We start from the raw sequence: 20030 nt of genomic DNA, 5'->3' as shown, positions 1-20030 counted from the left end.
AATTTCATTATGAGGCTGCATATTTAAAGTCATGATGCTCCCAATTTTCAAAATCTGAACATCAATAAAGACTGAACATCTAATTGACTCTTACTTTTCCAAAGGGCTACTCATTTTCTTCAAGTTTCTATGGAATCGTAAGGCTTGAATATCTTGTGTCTCTATCTTGGGAGGTAGAAGTCCTTGCAGACCAAGCATCTGTCGTTCCTGTAATGTAAAGGCCATGCCCTAGAGAGGAGAAAGGAAAGCATTAAACATTATCACACTGGCACTGCCCTTCAAAATGAAACTTAAATGCAAATTTTAAAAATCAGTGAGAGGGGCTGGCGCTGTGGTGTAGCGGGTAAAGCCACCACCTGCAGTGCCAGTTTCCCACACAGGCACCGGTTCGCGTCCCGGCTGCGCTACTTCTGATCCAGCTCTCTGCTATGGCCTGGGAAAGCAGCAGAAGATGGTACAAGTCCTTGAGCCACTGCACCAATGTGGGAGACCAGGAAGAAGCTCCTGGCTCCAGGCTTCAGATCAACCCAGCTCCAGCCACTGCGGGCATCTGGGGAGTGAACAAGTAGATGGAAGACCTCTCTCTCTCCCCACCCACCCCCCCACCCCCCGCCTCTGCCTCTCTGTAACTCTTTCAAATAAATAAATAAATAAAAATTGATTAAAAAAATCAATGAGAGGGGGCAGGCACTGTGGGGTAGCAGGTAAAGGCACCACCTGCAGTGCCAGCATCCCACATGGGTGCTGGTTCATGTTCCGGCTGCTCCACTTCTGATCCAGCTCTCTGCTATGGCCTGGGAAAGCAGTAGAAGATGGCCCAAGTCCTCCAGCCCCTGTACCTGTATGGGAAACCCAAAAGAAGCTCCTGGCTCTGGATTGGTAGAGCTCCGGCCACTGCAGCCAATTGGGGAGTGAATCAGCAGATGGAAGACCTCTCTCTCTCTCACTCTCTCTCTCTCTCTCTCTGCTTCTGCATAATTCTGGCTTTCAAATAAATGAAAATCTAAAAAAATTAAATTAAAAAAAAATCAATGAGATATGACCTTTGTCCAGACTTTTGTAATTTTCTAAGACTGATAATGTGCAGACTTGGTGTTTGGAAAAAGGGTTACTCTGACACCACTGCTGGGAAAGTAAACTAGTTTAGGTTTTTAGAAGACAATTTTAAATTTTTTCAATGCATTTTTAAAAGTATATTTGTTTATTTATTTGAAAGTCAGAGTTAAGAGGGTGGAGGTGGGGGTGAGTGTGGGGAGACATCTTCCATCTGCTGGTTCACTCCTCAAATGTTTGCAACGGCCAGTCAGGCCAAGACCAGGAGCTTCATCCAGGTTGCCACATGGGTGGCAGAGACCCAAACACTCAGGCTGCTTTTCCCAGGCCATTAGCAGGGAACTGGATTGGAAGTGGAGTAGCAGGGACACAAATCGGGGCCTATATGGGATGCCAGAGTTGCAGGTGGCAGCTTTACCCGCTACACCACAATGCTGTCCCTGATGCATATGTTCTTGAGTCAGGTAACCTGACTTGCAGACAGCCATCAGTGAGAAACATTTACACATGGAATAAGGAGTAACAGACACAGAACTTCTTTACAGCACTACTTCTAGGACTCTTGGCTGCTACAAACTAGAAGTCTAGCAATTTGTGAGTAAGGACCCTATGGTATATTTCTGTATCTTAAATACCACAGAAATAGTTACACACACACACACACACATACACACACACACCCCTTTACGTATGTACAATAGCAGGAAGATTTCTAAGACACATAGTTAAAGAAAAAAAAGCAAGTTACAAATCAAAGCATACTCACTGTTAATTCACTTATATTTAGAAAACTGTCATAGAAACTAAATATTAGATACAAATGTCTTCACACATTATAAATGAGATCAACAGAATACAGTTCAAAGGAATATAAACTAACCCATAACAGAGGCTACCCTCACTCTGAAGGGACTGGGACTAAATGAGGAAAAGGGGAAGAGAAACGATATTTAAAAGATTAATCAGAGCAGGAGTCTGGCCTAGTTGTTAAAGCACCAGTTGTGAAGCCCAAATCCTGTATCAGAGTCTTGGGTTTGAGACCTGCCTTTACTCAGTTTCTGATTCCTGCTAAGACACCTGGGAAGTAGGTGGCACGTCAGTATTTGGGTCCCTGCCATCCATGTGGATTAACAGTTGAGGCAAACAACAGGCTAACCAAAAGGAAAAGGAAAAGCTAAGGAATGAGATGTCTGGGGGTGGAAAAGCTCCGAGTCTGGGAGGCTACATCCACAGGCTGTGGGCACGTCCAGGAAAGGAGTGAGAAGGCATTAAGCTCCTCCCCCTGGCTAACCTTGAGGCTCTGACAAGCAAGGCTGACAGGATTGTAAACTGTCCAGCAGAATGCTGGAGGTGTGCCCAGCATGCCTACAGAGTTTCTTGGCAGAGAAGGACACTTACTGGTTCCAGCTACTTACATTTCTGTTTATTCATGGCTAGCCAGTAAATTAAACAAGAGACTTCAGTGGGCATATTGAACAATACAGACTTTTGTTTCAAGAGTTGTTTTTTTGAAAAGAAGAATGACAAAGAGAGAGGAAAGTAACAGAGTGGGAGAAAGACCTTCCATCTGCTGGTTCATTCCCCTAATGTCTGCCACAGCACGGGTTGTGCCAGGCTGAAGATAGGGCCCAGGAATTCCATCCAGGTTTCCTACATGGAACTGAAGTACTGGGTCATCATCCGTGGTCTCCCAGGAGTATTAGCAGGAAGCTGGACTAGAAGTGCAGAATAGCCAGAACAAGAACTAGGCACTCTTCTGTGGGATGTGGGTGTCCCACGAGGCAGCTTCACCTGCAGAGCCTCAGTGCCCACCCTGAGAATACAGACTCTGAATAATCAGTTCAGAGATTTCACTAAGCAAGCAGCAGCAGCAGTAATATAGCCCTAGGAGGACTATTTAATGTCTGGAGCTACTGTATTGTTGTATTTATTTTTTAAATTATTATTTACCTATTTTCAATTATTTGAAAGGCAGAGACTCTGAGAAAGAAGACAGAGATTCAATGTCTGCTGGTTTACCTCCCAAAGGTCTCCAACTGCTAGGCTAAGCCAGGCTGAAGTCAGGAACACAGAACTCAATGCAAGTCTCCCAAGTACTTCATCACCTACTGCTTGCAAGGGTGCACATTAGCAGGAAGCTGGACTCGCAAGTAGAGCTAGGAGTCAAATCCAGGGGTTCCACACACTGACAGGACCACTGTGCCAAATGCTTGCATCTACATTCTAAATGAGCAGTTTTCAACAAAAACTTAAGAGACACATAGATAAATGAAGTCTGGTCCATACCCAGGAAAAAAGGCAGTTAACAGAAACTGTCCCTGAGGAAACCCAGACACTGTACTTACTAAACAAAGACTTTAAATCAGTAATTTAAAGTATGTTCAAAGAACTAAAGGACATCAAGTCTAAAGAACTAAAGGAAAGTACAAGAACAAAGTACAAGTCCCGCCTAAGGGAGAATATCAACAGATAGAAATTACACGACAGGAAACATTCACCCAAAAATCCAAGAAGCTCACCAACTCCAAGTAGAATAAACTCACAGAGGTTTACACGTAAACATATAATCAAACCGCTGAATGCCAAGGACAAAGGAAAGATCTGAAAGGAGAAAAGTGATTCTCGGTAACATTAATAGCTACCTACTTATCAGAAACCAGGACGATGCATTCAAAGTGCTGACAAACCTATAAGCTAACTAGTAAAAATGAAGAACACAGTTGAGATACTGGATTGAGACACCAGTATCTGATATCAGAGTGTCTGTCTTTGACACAGGTTCCTGACTGCAGCTTCCTGCTGAGAGCCTGGGAGGCAGCAGTAATGGCTGAGGCAAGTGGGGTCCTGGTACCCACATGGAAAATCCGGATTGAGTTCCAGCTTCCACCTTGCCTGGGGCCACTGCAGACTATTTGGAGAGTGAACCTGTGGACTGGAGCTCTCTGTGTGTGTCCGTTTCCTTCTTTGTCTCTCTTTTAAAGTTTTTTTTTTTTTCTAATGAAGAATTCAAGACATTCCCAGATAAACAAACAGAAAATGTATAACCAGCCATAACACCAGCTCCAATATATCACAATCTTAAAAGTATTTTTAAGATCATGGCAACATAAAAATTGATGACATACTGGAGTGGTAGGAATATGATTTTTGAATTTTATTGGCCACTATTTGTGTTAATAATAAACTAATTAACATTTTTCTGGGGCCAGCACTGTGGTGTAGCAGGTAAGGCTGCCGCCTCCAGTGCCAGCATCCCATATGGGTGTCCGTTCGAGTCCTGGCTGTTCCACTTCCAGTCTAGCTCTCTGCTGTGGCCTGGGAAGGCACTGGACGATGGCCCAGGTCCTTGGGCCCTCGATCCCTGTGGGATACCCGGAGGAGGCTCCTGGCTCTGGATCAGTACAGCTCCGGCTGTTGCGGCCGGCTGGGGAGTGAATAGGCAGGTGGAGGACCTTTTTCTCCCTCTCTCTGCCTCTGATTTTCAAGTAAATAAATAGATCTTTAAAAATTTTTTTTCTTTTGATTCTTAACTATTAGAGAGCCAGGCTGGGAAGTTCATAAAAAACAACAAAAACTCTCCTAGACCTAAGAACCAGAAAATCAGAGCTCAAGATAGAAAGCTTGAGCAATTCATTAACTATTTTAGAGCTCCAGTGGAAAGAAGGGGCCATTGAAGAAGAAGGTACCTTTCTCTGAAGGGAGGAGAGAATTTCCACTTTGCTTAAGGCCCTGTCTAAATACTGACAGAGTTTGTGAACTCAAAAGGCTTCCATAGCCTTGGCAGCTCATGACAAGAGCCTCGGGTGATCATTGACATCATAAATAAGTGTTAATTGTTAAATCAACAACAGGAGTCACTGTGCACTTGCTCCCCATGTAGGACCTCTGTCCTTAATGAGTTATAAGAATTAACGTTAAAACTTGTCCTCAAACAGTACTCTATACTTTGTGTGGGTGCAAATTGTTGAAATATTTACTTATTATAGAGTTGGTCTTCTATATATAAAGATAATTAAAAATGAATCTCTACATCTGCTTGGGAGATCCGAAAGAGGCTCCTGGCTCCAGAAAGGCGCAGCTTCGGCCGTTGCAGCCAATAAGGGAGTGAACCTAAGGAAGGAAGACACCTCTCTCTCTCTCTCTCTCTCTGTGTGTGTGTGTGTGTGTGTAACTCTGACTGTGTAACTCTAAATAAATCTTTAAAAAAATATGCATCTTAATGAAGAATGGAATGGGAGAGGGAGTAGCAGGTGGGATGAAAGTGGGAGTGGGAGGGCAGGGGAAGAACCTCTATATTCCAAAAGCTGTACCTATGGAATTATATTTATTAAATAAAAGCCTTCTAAAAAAAATCTTAGGATACAAAGTTCTAATCCACAAAGTAAAGGTGTTATTTTATTTTATTTTTTTGACAGGCAGAGTGGACAGTGAGAGAAACAGAGAGAAAGGTCTTCCTTTGCCGTTGGTTCACCCTCCAATGGCCGCCACGGCCGGCACGCTGCGGCCGGCGCAACACGCTGATCCGAAGCCAGGAGCCAGGAGCCAGGTGTTTCTCCTGGTCTCCCATGCGGGTGCAGGGCCCAAGCACTTGGGCCATCCTCTTCTGCACTCCCGGGCCACGGCAGAGAGCTGGCCTGGAAGAGGGGCAACTGGGACAGAATCCAGCGCCCCGACCAGGACTAGGACCTGGTGTGCCGGTGCTGCAGGCGGAGGATTAGCCTAGTGAGCCGCGGCGCCGGCCATTAAAGGTGTTATTAATTATCTTCTTCAACATCCTTCTCCAATTAAGTTAATAATTTGCCCAGATATTTATTATTTATTTAGCTCTTTATTTTAAATGGAATCCCTTAGCACACTCAGATTTGGCTAGAATAATCTAGACTCTTGAAAATAATAAAAATTTGAGAGGCTGGTATTGTTGCCCAGTGAGTTAAGCCACCACTGGTGAGGTCAGTACTCAGTACTGGAGTGCTGGTTCAAGACAACTACTTCACTTCCAAAGCAGCTTCCTGTTAATGAGCCTGAGAAAGCAGCAGATGATGGTCCAAGTGCTCTAGTCCATCTGCCACGCATGTGGGAGACCAGGATAGTCTCCAGTTCCTGGCTTTGGACTAGTCCAGTCCTGGCTGTTGGAGCCATCTGGGGAGTGAATCAGTAGACTGAAATTCTCTCTGGCACTCTGCCTTTCAAATCAATCAATCAATCAACCAATCTCTTATATTTGGGGGCAGGTGTTTAGTCTTTTAGTTAAGACACCCAACAAGGCCCATATTGGAGTGGCTAGGTTTGAGGCCTTGCTATAGCTCCTGATTCCACCTTCCTGCTAATGCAGACCATGGGAGGCAGCCGTGATGGCTCCAGTAACTGGGTTCCTGCCACTCATATAGAAGACCTGGACTGACTTCCCAGTTCCTCGCTTCAGCTAGGCCAGGCCAGCCCAGCCCCTGACGTTGAATCCATCTGGGAACTGAACCAGCAGATGGAAGCTTTCTCTTTCAAATAATAATAAAAAAAAAAATACATGAAATATTTGCTTTAAAATATATTTTACTGATTTTATGTGAAAACTGAACAAGAAGCAGCCCACGGTGTTGTTGGCTGACATTGTTCCAGACGGCACATCCTCTGCATACTCTAACACTGTGCTCAGGGCATCTTGGATGAGGGCGGATGCCCCTCCTACTTCCTGCAAGTCACTCCAGAGTCCAATCACCTGGTTGGGGCTAAAATAGGTCTTCATGATCAGGTCAACTCCAATGTGATCAGTGTCATAATGGGCATATTTCACTGTGAGGTGTGACCATCACTCCATGGTCCTCCCAGGGACACCCACTGAAGTGCTGACGTAGGCCTTGGTCCTCCTGTGGCCATTCTGAAGACACATCCACAGTGAGGTGAATGGGGTGGGGGTTCTCCCAGCTGTAGTACTTGTGGATCAGCATGGAGTGTTCCTTGATGTCATGACCTGTAGTGTACCAGCCCAGGATGAGTTCATTTGGACAGATTTTTTTGGATGTTCTTAGTAAATTCCATGTCAACAGGCACTTCATCTTCTGACTCATGCAGCACTGAAAAACAGTTGGTGACCTCCACTGAGTGCCTGTCAACAGTTCCCAGTAGGGTCTAGCGCCTTCGTAGTGTCACTCGTAACTGCCCAAGACGAAGGCCAAAATGACCAGACACAGTGTGACCACGCGGCCACCAGGGAAGGGCCCCAGGAGCATGGGACTAGGCAGCGAGGGTGCCGAGGTCTGTGCAGGGGCTTATGCAGAGGCCGGGGTCTGGCCTGGACCCGTACCTACTGCCGCCACAAGGTCTACAGATGTGGCCGGAGCTGCTCCCACAGCAGGAGCTGCAGCCAGCATTGGTGCTGGTGCTGAGCTGGAGGCTGGAGCTGCAGTTACAGCCAGGGTTGTGGCTGGAGTGGCAGGAGATGCACTTGTGGACACTGCTAGGGTAGCCATCTTGTCAAGAAGGAAGGAGCCTCATAATATATATTTTCCATGAACTTTCTGAAAACCCTTCATGCACACCCACACACACACATATCCATGTGTGTGTATTTTAGTTAGACCTATACATCACTTATATATCTTTTAACCATACACTGGATGCTACATTAAGCGTGTCAAAAGCCTTATCTCATTTAATACACTGAAAGCATCACAGGGTACAAAGTACTATTTTTGCCATTTTACAGATAACTTCAAGTGAGCTGCTCAGAGAGCTCTGTACAATACCCACAGTCACACAGTAACAGATGGAGCTGGAATATGAACCTAGGCTATCAAAATGTAAAGTCCAGGCTGCTGCTGCTGCTGCTTTTTCTTTTATTTAAGATTTTTGTTTTACTCATTTGAAAGGCAGAGTTACAGAAAGAGAGAGGGAGAGAAATCTTCTATCTGCTGGTTCACTCCCCAAATGGCTGCAATAGCCAGGGCTGGGCAAGAGTTAGGAGCTTTTTCCGGGACTCCCATTTTGGTGCAGGGTCCCAAGCACTTGCACCATCTTCTGCTGCTTTCCTAGGAGTATTAGCAGGGAGCTAGATCAGAAGTGGAGCAGCTGGGACTCGAACCGGTGCCTGTGTGGGATGCTGGTGACATAGATGGCAGCTTTACCTGCTATTCCACAATGCTGGTCCAAGTCTAGCCTCCTTAAGTATTACAGTTATTATTTAATATTGCCACTAAAAAAGTAAAGGACTTGCCCACAGAACCCAGTTTCAAGGACAAAGTCAGGACTGGATCTCAATCCTGCCTGTCACCTCTATCCCCTGATGCAACAGTCTCAGTCATGGGCAAAACTGTGTGCAAAGATCTGCAGAAAGTTGGATGGGCTTTAAATGCAGGTTCGTTTCACAGTTCTGACCCCATTTTCCAATGGGCTAACTGGCTCAGGAAGAGTATCTCATGGGAGTTTCGTCAATCCAACTATTCCATATTTGCCCCAAAGTTCTTGCCAAAGTGCTATTCTGGGATTTTGTTATTGTTGTTGTTCTCTTTTTAAAACTAGACACAGGAAGCAAATTCAATCCTTTTCTAGTAGTAAAAATTGTAAAAAAAAAAAAAAAAAAAAGAGCTGAAATTTAGGGGTGTGCAGCAGCTATGATCTATCTTGCCAGGTGGAGAAGAGAGAAAAAACACACATAAAGAAAGCAAATACTTGGCCGGCGCCGTGGCTCACTAGGCTAATCCTCCACCTGCAGCGCCGGCACACCGGGTCCTAGTCCCAGTCGGGGCGCCAGATTCTGTCCCAGTTGCTCCTCTTCCAGTCCAGCTCTCTGCTCTGGCCCAGGAAGGCAGTGGAGGATGGCCCAAGTGCTTGGGCCCTGCACCCGCATGGGAGACTAGGAGAAACACCTGGCTCCTGGCTCCTGGCTTCGGATCAGTGCTTTGCGCCAGCTGCAGCATGCTGGCCACAGTGGCCATTGGGGAGTAAACCAATGGAAAAGGAAGACCTTTCTCTCTGTCTCTCTCACTGTCCACTCTGCCTGTCAAAAAAAAAAAAAAAAAAAAAGATAGTGGTCATAAATAAGCCACTATCTTAAGAAAAAAATAGAAAGCAAATACTCCCGAACAACCTTAGTATAAAGCTGTGAAACACAAAGTTTTATCTCTGGCATCAATCTGTATACACGAAACCTTATAGGAAGAAAGAAAATACATACTGGTATTAGTAACACTAACCTTGTTTGTTCTTGGATTCAACATCAGTGGCTTGCCTTTCTCTTTTATGTGCAAACGACGACATGCCCAAGTACAAGGCATGGACACAACTCTGAATCGAGACAACATCTTTTCTTCCACCTAAGGAAAATGAAGCAAAGAAACCACTGATGAGAAATGGGTTCTAGGACTGCCAGTACATCAAGTAGCCATTTTCCAAAGCATATTTAACGGCTTATCTTTCCACAGATGAAAACATTTTTCCCAAATACATCTATTGCTTCCAAAGGTTGTAAAAGTCATAAAAGGGTGACAATAAAGTGACCATAAAGACTTCCTGGTGGGTTGGCATTGTGGCATAACCACTGCCTGTGATAACAGCATCCCATATGTGCAATGATTCAAGTCCAGGCTGCTCCATTTTTTCAAAAAAAAATATTTATTTATTTATTTATTTATTTATTTGAAAGTCATAGTTACACAAAGAGAGAAAGAGAGGCAGAGAGAGAGAAAGGTTTTCCATCCACTGGTTCACTCCCCCAGCAACAGCCAGAGCTGCACCGATCTGAAGCTAGGAGCCAGGAGCTTCTTCCGGATCTCCCACGCAGGTGCAGGGCCCCAAGCACTTGTGCCATCTTCTACTGCTTTCCCCGGCCACAGCAGAGAGCTGGATCAGAAGTGGAGCAGCCAGGTCTCAAACCGGCACCCATATGAAATGCCGGCACTGCGGCTTTACCCGCTACATCACAACACCGACCCCTCTGCTCCACTTTAATCCAGCTTTTTGCTAATGGCCTGGGAAAAACAGTGGCATATGGTCCAAGTGCTTGGGCCCCTGAACCCATGTGAGAGACTCGGATGAAGTTCCTGACTCCTGGCTTCAGCCTGGCCCAGCCCTGGCCATCGCAGCCATCTAGGGAGTGAACCAGCAGACAGAAGATTGATCTCTCTCTTTCTCTCTCTCTATGTATGTATGTGTGTAGATGTATGTATATATATATGTAGATAGATATATAGATATATAGATATATATCTCTGACTTTCAAGCAAATAAATAAATCTTAAAAAAAAAAAAAAGACTTTCTGGTACCACTCTTTATTTCTTGGGTAGTAATCACTGCTTCCCTACTGTATGTGTCACCTACTATACACCAGAAGTGGTGTTAAACATTCAACCTCTTTCTAATCCACGTAAGTATAGCCAGGTCTCAATCTCCTACTTGTGAGAGAAACAACTGAGAGGATAAAAGACACAATAACATCCACTAAACAGCAAAGGGAATTTCACTGAATGAATTCAGGAGACTAGCTTAATAGGTAAAAATCATAGAAAAGCCTGAAACATACATATTCTCAGGAAGAGACGCTAACCAGATTCCCATTTAGATACAGAGTTGTAAAACACCATATTCAAGATGTTACATACAGTGAGGGAGAGACAGAAAGAAAGGTCTTCCATCTGCTGTTTCACTCTCCCAAATGGCCACAGGGGTCAGAACTGGATCAATCTGAACTCAGAAGCCAGGAGCTTCGTTTGGGTCTCCTATCTGGGGTGCAGGGGCCCAAGTGCCTGGGCCATCTTCTACTGCTTTCCCATACCATACTAGAGAGCTGGATCGGAAGAGCAGCAGCTGGGACTAGAATTGGCACCCATATGGGATGCCGGCGCCACAAGTGAAAGATTAACATACTGTGCCACAGCCCCAACCCCTTAACATTTAAATTTGATATACTATAATATTTTGTCTTTGAAAATATATCTAACATTATATTTAATATTAAAATAGTTATAGAAATTGGCCACAGGACACATCAAGTAACTTTCATCCTTTCACCTCTATCACCAACATATGAGAATTTTCAAAATTTACAAAATTTACAATACAAATTAAGTCTCCAATATTTAGTGATAACAGATTCTTCTGTTTATCAATGCTCCCACCAAAATCAGAATTTACAAATGCCCATTTATTTCCTTAAACATCATATATTATTGCAATTGTCATGCAGTAAGTTCCTTTTTTAAAATGGAATTTCTATTTGCTGAGATAGCCATGGTCTGTATATGGAGAGAGGACGGCAAATACATAAGGATTTTAAAAATTATTTGAGAAGCAAAGAGACAGAGGGAGGAAGGGGGAGAGGGAGGGCACGGGGGGGGGGGGGACACAGAGACCATGAGCATGAGGGGAGCACTCCCATCCACTGGTTCACTTTCCAGATGCCTAGGCTGGGCCAAAATCAAGAGCCAGGGACTCAGTTAAGGTCTCCCAGGCGAGCGGCAGGAACCCAGTTACCTGAGCCACTATCGCTGCCTTCTAGGCTCCACATTAGCAGGCAGCTGAAATCACAAGCAGAGCTGGATATGCACCCAGGTATTATGATACAGGATATGGATGTCATAACCAGTAGGCCTGCCAAAGGATTGTCGAAAAGTAATTTTTATAGAGACAAAATCACATAAATTAAAATTAACCACTTTGAATTTTAGGATTCTGAGATACTAAGAAATTCTTAGCACTGTACAAGCACCACCTCTATCTAGTTCTAAAATACTTTCAGCACCCTGCAGGAAGCATCACATCCAGTAACCAGTGGCTCCCCATACCTCCTTCACCCAGCACCCCGCACCCACCAATCTGCTGTTTGTAGGGATTTACTCAGATCTTTCATGTAAATTTGGCACCTAAATTTGGCCAGAAAAGGTAAGAGATCTATATGATCACTGGCACCATCAAGAAGCAAGAGACACAAACTACAAAACAGCTGATCTGTTTTCTTCAAAAATCTTAATGTCACGAAAGACAAAGACTAAGGAACTACTGTATTCAGAGAAGTCTAAAGAGATATGATAACTAAATGCAAAACCTAATCCTGGACTGGATTCTTACTAGAAAAAACAAATACTATGGAGAACATTATTGAGACAACTGGCAAAACTGGAAGACACATGGAAAATGACATAAAAATACTATAAAATTTTCTCAAGATATCCTTGTTCTCAATATACACCCTAAAGTGTCAGTGGGCATATAATAAATACAAACTATATTTTGAATAATTTCAAAAGTAATTTTTTAAAGATTTATTTATTTATTATGAAAGTCAGAGTACAGAGAGAGGGAAAGACAGAGAAGAGAGAGACCTTCCATCCACTGACTCACTCCCCAGATGGCTGTAACAGCCGAGGCTGGCTGGGCCAGGATGAAACCAGGAGGCAGAAACTTCATCTGGATTGTCCACACAGGTAGCAGGAGCCCAAACGTTGGGCCACCTTCCGCTGCTTTCCTAAGCCATTAGTAGAGAGTTGGATCAGAAGTGGAGCCGCTGGGACATGAACTAGTGCCCATATAGAATGCCAGCATCACAGTGAAGGAGCTCAGGACTAGAAGCAGGCCAGACTAATTCCATCCTACAGCTCCTTGCCAGCACATACACAATAAACAGAAGAGGACAGAAGCCCACTGTAACAAATATTTGGTAACAGACAACAAGATTTAGATTTCTACAAAAACAAGTTAGAAAAGGCTCCATCTGCCTTTGTAATAGCTAACGTATAACCACACTTCCTCCTTGGAGATAATGTTTTAGAGACATACCAATACCCCCAGACTGCAAGTCCCCATAGCTTGGTCTCTTTTTCACCAGCTTCTCTGTTTCTTACTCAGAAAGAAGCTTTGTGGGGATCTTCTGTTTCTTGCTCAAATAGAACTTCATTTCTTCCCCTCTTACCATTGTGTCCAGTCTCATAAATTCAGACACCAGGACATGAACCCGGACTCATCTCACCCATTTGCCCACACAGTAGGTGGCAGCTTTACCCACTATGCCACAACAATGGTCCTTCAAAAATAATTTTTAAAAACAACTCTAAACAGTAGCATTAAGTATGCTAATAAATGCTGGAGTAGCAACTTACTTGCACAATAAAATCTCATTTAAGACTGAAAAATACTTTTATATTTAGGGCTAAAAGATATGACATTTTAGTTCATTTACTTATCTGAAAGGTAGAGTAACAGAAAGAGAGAGGGAGAGACAGAGTGAAAGAGAGATTTTCCATCTGCTGCTTCACTCCCCAGAAGCCCACACAGGCAGGTCTAGGCCAGGCCAAAGCCAGAAGTCAGGAGCTCAATCTGGGTCTCCCCTGTGGGTGGTAGGAATTCAAGTGTTTGGGCCATTATCCACTGCCTCCCATCAGCAGGTGCATTGGCAGGAAGCTGGATCTGAAGCATGGTGCTGCAAGGACTCATGAGATACAGGTGTCCTAAGCAGCAGCTTAATCCACTGTGCCACAAGAACCATCCCAGGTACATCTTTGAACTATGTGTTGATGTTACATGAAAGGGCTTTTTCTTTTTCTCTTTCCAAACTTTCTATCAAAGAGGAGCAGCCTTTGATAAATAGAAATTCAAATTCACCAAAGGCTAGCTTCAAAGTTCAGATCAGGGTGGGTGTTTGATACAGTGGTTAAGTTGTTGTTTGGTACACTGACATCCCCCATTGGAGTGCCTGGTTCAAGTCCCAGCTCCACATCTGCTCTAACTTTCTGCTAATGCATATTCTGGGAGGCAGGGGTGATGGCTCAAGTACTTGAGCCCCTGCCACCCAAGTGGGAGACCTGTATTGAGTTCCTGGCTCCTGGCTTCAGCCTGGCTCAGCCTAGGCCACTGAAGCCATGTGGGGAGAACTAGAGGATGGAAGATATATTTTTTTTTTTGACAGGAAGAGTTAGACAGTGAGAGAGACAGAGAGAAAGGTCTTCCATTGGTTCACCTCTCAAATGGCCGCTACAGCCGGCGCGCTGTGCTGATCCAAAGTTAGGAGCCAGGTGCTTCCTCCTGGTCTCCCATGCGGGTGCAGGGCCCAAGCACTTGGGCCATCCTCCACTGCTCTCCCGGGCCACAGCAGAGAGCTGGACTGGAAAAGGAGCAACCGGGACAGAATCTGGTGCCCCAACTGGGACTAGAACCTGGGGTACCGGCGCCGCAGGCGGAGGATTAGCCTAGTGAGCTGTGGCGCCGGCCTTTTTTTTTTTTTTTTTTTTTGGAAGATATCTCTTTCAACCTTTCCTGCTCCCTTTTTTTTGTCACACTGTGTTTCATAAATAAATTAATTTTTTACTTTATTTGAAAGACAGTTACAGAGAGAGGTTTTCCATCCGCTGGTTCACTCCCCAGATGGCCGCAACAGCCGGAGCTGCACTGATCCGAAGCAAGGAGCTTCCTCCAGGTCTCCCATGCAGGTGCAGGGTCCAAGGACTCGGGCCATCTTCTACTGCTTTCCCAGGCCGTAGCAGAGAGCTGGATCAGAAGAGGAGCAGCTAGGACTAGAATCGGTGCCCATATGGGATGCCAGCGCTTTAGGCCAGGGCTTTAACCCGCTGTGCCACAGCGCTGGCCCAATAAATTAATTTTAAAAAGGAAGACATTCCCAGAAAAGTTATCATTCCTAAAACAATAAGCTTTTATTGTCCAAAAATTTTAGATTTACATAAAAGTTGACAAGATTGTACAGAGATCCCAAATATTCCCTCTGTTTTGGTTTCTCCTGATTTCTAGAACAAGCTTTTAAGATGTTGAAGCAGCAAAGTTTTTCTGGGGAAAATAAAAAATGACCACAACACTTTCAATTGCATTAGAAAAGCTACAGGGTTCAAAGGGTCTCAAGACCATTGTTTTATGGACATTATTATTTTTTAACAGTAGTATAGTTTGGCACTCAAAACTAGACTTCCTTTCTAAAAAGCAGAAGGTGTGGTCTGTTTTTATAAGATCCTTGAGCTTAGTTTTTATATTTTTATGAGATTGTAAAAAATAATCAGTATGTGATAGAGATGCATACGGGCCTCCTAGGCTTGAAACTTTACTATCTAGCCCTTTCCAAAAACATTGTTGCCAGCCCCTACTAACAAAGGTTACAAAACCCTGTGACCTGAAAGGTAAGCAGTACAATCTCTCCATGCGGTTTACACACACACACACACACACAAAATCTGATTGGGGACAGCATTATTTTCAGATTAGTTCTACAGTTTCAATCCAGAGGTCAGCAAGGACTTCAAATATGGGACGTTGTAAAACTGTTGCTGGGGGCCGGCGCTGTGGCACAGCGGGTTAAAGCCCTGGCCTTAAGCGCCGGCATCCCATATGGGCGCAGTTCAAGTCCCAGATGTTCCACTTCTGATCCAGCTCTCTGCCATGGCCTGGGAAAGCAGCAGAAGATGGCCCAAGTCCTTGGGCCCCTGCACCGCGTGGGAGACCCAGAAGAAGCTTCTGGCTCCTGGCTTGGGATCAGCGCAGCCCCAGCTGTTGCAGCCAGTTGGGGAGTGAACTAGCGGATGGAAGATATATCTCTCTCTCTGTTTCTCTCTACCTTTCCTTCTCTGTGTAGCTCTTTCAAATATATAAATAAATCTTAAAAAAAATTGTTGCTGATTACTTATTGGTGGACACAGCAACATTCCAGTGGATGGAAGACCTCTCTCTCTCTCTTTCTCTGCCTTTCCTTCTATCTCTGTGTAGCTCTTTCAAATATATAAATAAATCTTAAAAAAATTGTTGCTGATTACTTATTGGTGGGCACAGCAACATTACAGCTGAAGTTGTTTTCGATTTCCAGAATCACTATTGCTGTCCACCACCCTCTAAAGTGAGCTTTACTGCGTAAGACCATTGGCAGGAGGTGCAGTCTCATCCAGCTGTGGATGCTGATCCTGCTATTAAATGTGATGCAGGGCTGGAAGTCCATACCAACAACGTTCCACTCATATTAAGTAGTCATGGATGCAATTAAGCTTTAAATAGTCAAAGTAAGTAGGGGATAAACATGAAAAGAATGTGTCAATTATTCGAATGGCTTCCTGATCTTGACAAAAACATAAAAAGCATCGTACTGTAAGACCCCTGCTAAAAGTAAATATTAAAACAATATTTTAGCAAGGGTTAAAAAGTTTGGCTGCTGACAGTAGCCATTCCTTAAGATAACCGTGTCTCCACCCACCTGCAGAATAACCTTGGGAAACTGCTCTGTGTAACTGTCTCACGCGATAAAACTTGCAGGGGTCCGGAAAAGAGTTGCAATAAGGTTCTGTGACCATTGTATAAACTTACCCCTTCCTCACTAAAATCGCAACAAGAGTTTGCCCTTCAAGGTAGCTAATCACCTAACACCCCACATACATATGTTAATCAGGTGGCTATTGTCTTTAAAAACTGCTGTAACCCCTGCTCCAGCTCTCTCTCTCTCTCTCTCTCTCTCTCTCTCTCTCTCTCTCTCTCTCTCTCTCTCGACTGCCTGTGGTGCTGGGGAGCCCGTTTGCGCAAACGATAAATAAATATCCTCTTGCTTTTGTATCTACTGGGATAGAGTTTTGGGTCTTTGGGCGACCACCCGAGCGCGTTGGATTCCCAGATTTGGGGTCCTTCAGTACCAGTAGCCAGGCCAAGACAGTAGAGACGGCTTTGTTCATAGCTTCAAGAAATAAATTTAGGGGCCGACACTGTGGTGTAGCGGGTAAAGCCACCATCTGCAGTGCCCGCATCCCATATGGACGCTGGTTCAAGTCCCGGCTGCTCCACTTCTGATCCAGCTCTCTGCTGTGGCCTGGCAAAGCAATAGAAGATGACCTAAGTTCTTGGGCCCCTACACCCATGTGGGAAACCCAGGAAGGAGCTCCTGGCTTCAGATCAGCATAGCTTCGGCCGTTGAGGCCAGTTGGGGAGTGTACCAGTGGATGGAAGACTCTCTCTCTGCTTCTCCTTCTCTCTCTGTGTAACTGACTTTCAAGTAAATAAATAAATCTTTAAAAAAAAAATTAAGGAAGCCATCAACATAAAGATAGTAATTGAAGTCACAAGCATATTATTTAAAAAAAGAAAGAAATTTAAGAATTAATTGTGGGGCTTGAAGAAACACTGACAAAGAAGGTATAAAAAATGAGAGAAAAGAAAGATGATAACACCACGAGGAAAAGCCAGCAATTAGACATCTTCATAAATGTATGGTTCAAAAAATTTCTGAGTATATTCTGTCAACAGAATGAAACCTTAAAACTACATGTAGGAAATTTGAGACCTTTTTAGGAAATATTTGAGCTGCTCATGAGACAATAAAAATAATAACCAACAGATGAACTTACACAGTAACTTTTTTTTTTTTTTAAATTTTTGACAGGCAGAGTGGACAGTGAGAGAGGGAGACAGAGAGAAAGGTCTTCCTTTTCCGTTGGTTCACTCTCCTATGGACGCCACGGCCAGCGCGCTGTGGCCGGCGCAACACGCTCTGGTCTCCCATGGGGTGCAGGGCCCAAGCACTTGGGCCATCCTCCACTGCACTCCCTGGCCACAGCAGAGAGCTGGCCTGGAAGAGGGGCAACCGGGATAGAATCTGGCGCCCCGACCGGGACTAGAACCCGGTGTGCCAGCGCCGCTAGGCGGAGGATTAGCCTGTTGAGCCACGGCGCCGGCCCACAGTAACATTTTGACCCAAACACTACAGATGATTTCATCACTCAAGGCTACTGATTTTCTCTTGGGAGGCATCAAGTTCTAACAACTTCCAGAGAGTTTTCAGGGGATCAGAAACACAAATTACTGGAATTATATACTTTACCCATTTGAACTGTCTTATCATATATTATGCAAGCGCTATACTGTTCATTCTACTCTATTTATTTTTTAAATCTGTTTGAGAAGAGAAATGGTGGGAAGGGAAGGGTGGAGAGAGAAAATGTTCCCATCTGCTGGTTCACTCCCAAAATGCCTGTAATAGCCAGGGTTGGGAAGAGGCTGGAGCCAGCATCTGGAATTCAATACAGGTCTTACACTTGGGTGGCACAACCCAATTACTTGAGCCATCATCATAGCCTCCCAGGGTCTGGATTAACAGGAAGCTGGAATCAGGAACCAGAAGTGGCTATTGAATCTAGGCCTCTGATAGGGGGACAAAGTGTCTCAACTGGTCATCTCAACCAGTGACTTAGATGTGAAGCCAAATACCCACCCCTAGTCCTCACGGTTTTTCACTGTTACTTTTCTATGACCACAGTCATAACATGTTAGCAAAAATAACCAGGATAAAATCAAAGTACTCAGGTTATCCTTTTAGAAATTAATTTATGCTCTCATTGTGATTTATTAAAATGCTATAAAATTATATTTTGCCTACATATTTTATTATTCTGTATATTTATATTTATTGTAGAGTGACATAATCTATTTAATGGGGAATTCAAGCAAATTTAAAGGGTAATTATTGACTATACCTGATTTTCACCTCATGACTCTGCTAAATTATTTTTGGCCTCAGCAGAGAACTGAAGTCATGGATGATAAAACTGTCTATCGAGAAAATCTGACACAACTGAAAAAAATACTGGAACTAATAAAAATATTTCAGCAATTCAAAGTGGTTGGGTATACTATATATATAATAAATTCAGGTATATAATAGGATAAAAATCCAATTTAAAATAGTAACAGAAATTATAAAATAATTATTACAAAATACCTAGGGATACACCTAATGGAGAAACTAACAGACATAAAGAAGTCCTAAATATACGGATAGATTTCAGCATGGGAATATTCAGTGTTGTAAATATGTCAGTTTTCCCCAAAACAATCCATAATTCCAAGGCAATTCCAATATTTATGAAATTTTAGATTCAGCTCATGAGTACATTTTAAAGAGCAGATGTAACAAAATTCAAGAGAATGAAAAGGTAGGAATGTTCCTTGGCAAAGAGTAAAACCTGAATTCCAAAGACAGCAGGGATATAAATATTTAAAAAAGAAAACTGTCATTACAAATACCAGAATATCTGAGAATGAGGTTATAATCTTGGGGTAACACAAGCCTTTCCAAATTAGTTTGCAAACCCTGATGCCATTTTAGAAAAATGGACCATATTACCAAAATTTAAAACCTGAGTAAAATCAGCCAACAAAAATCTAGTTAAATAAATAACATAATGGAAGAAACATCTGCTTCATATATAAAGACTTTTATCTGGAATGAATGAAGAACCCATACAAATTAAAGACAAATACATGGGGGAAAACTGGCACAAAGAGCCGGAGTTGTGGAATAGCAGGTTAAGCCACTGCCTGAGATGCTAGATCCCATACTGGAGTGCCACTAAGTCCAGGCTGCTCCATTTCCAATCCAGCTCCCTGCTCACGTGGGAGACTGGGATGAAGCTCCCAGCTCCTGGCTTCAGACTGGCCCAGCCATTCTAGCCATTTGGGGCGTGAATCAGCAGATGGAAGACCACTTGCTCTATCGCTGCCTTTCAAATAAATCTTTAAAAAAGATGGTTACTTACGTCCTGGTTGGAGTCCCAGCTGTGGTTCCTCACTCCAACTACCTACAAATACAGACCCTGGGAGGCAGCAGTGATAGCTCAAGTAATTAGGTCCCTGATACCCACAAGGGAGATTTGGACAGTTCCTGGCTCCCAACTTAGGCTCAGCCTAGTCCCGGCTACTGAAGGTATTCAGAGAGTGAATCAGCAGATGAGAGCTCTCTCACTTTCTGTCTGTCTCTGCCTCTCAAATAATTAAAAAAAAGAAAACAAATTTTTACCCAGTCAAAAAATAAAATTAATATCCAGCACTGGTGAAGATATAAAAACAAAAATGTTCAATAAAAATGGATAGTTTTTAGAGGGAAATTTAGCCATTTCTGTAAATTATGAAGATATCAACTCTCATTCCAACAATTCCAATTCTAAGGTAGCTATCCTAGAGAAATGCTCAAATGTACACAACATGAGCCTAGATGAAGATGTATGTATTAGTATTATTTGTA

At 43.6% G+C, this 20030-nt stretch overlaps 1 protein-coding gene and 1 pseudogene across 1 annotated transcript in view; both read right to left on the bottom strand.

The window, feature by feature from the left end:
- Positions 1 to 20030, bottom strand: part of ME2 (malic enzyme 2) — a 69942-nt gene that overhangs the window by 38671 nt on the left and 11241 nt on the right. The window contains exons 2-3 of the mRNA XM_062201679.1: positions 9240 to 9359; positions 95 to 228 (exon numbers count right to left, since the gene is read on the bottom strand). Of these exons, the coding sequence (XP_062057663.1) occupies positions 95 to 228; positions 9240 to 9347 (242 nt within the window). The 5' untranslated portion in view covers positions 9348 to 9359. The remainder of the gene's footprint in view (positions 1 to 94; positions 229 to 9239; positions 9360 to 20030) is intronic.
- Positions 4633 to 7517, bottom strand: LOC133766701 (eukaryotic translation initiation factor 3 subunit F-like; annotated as a pseudogene).

The sequence above is a fragment of the Lepus europaeus genome, chromosome 9, assembly GCF_033115175.1.
Source record: "Lepus europaeus isolate LE1 chromosome 9, mLepTim1.pri, whole genome shotgun sequence".
NCBI lineage: Eukaryota > Metazoa > Chordata > Mammalia > Lagomorpha > Leporidae > Lepus > Lepus europaeus.
The sequence above is the reverse complement of the archived record's forward strand: the minus strand, read 5'-3'. Positions and strand labels throughout refer to the sequence as shown.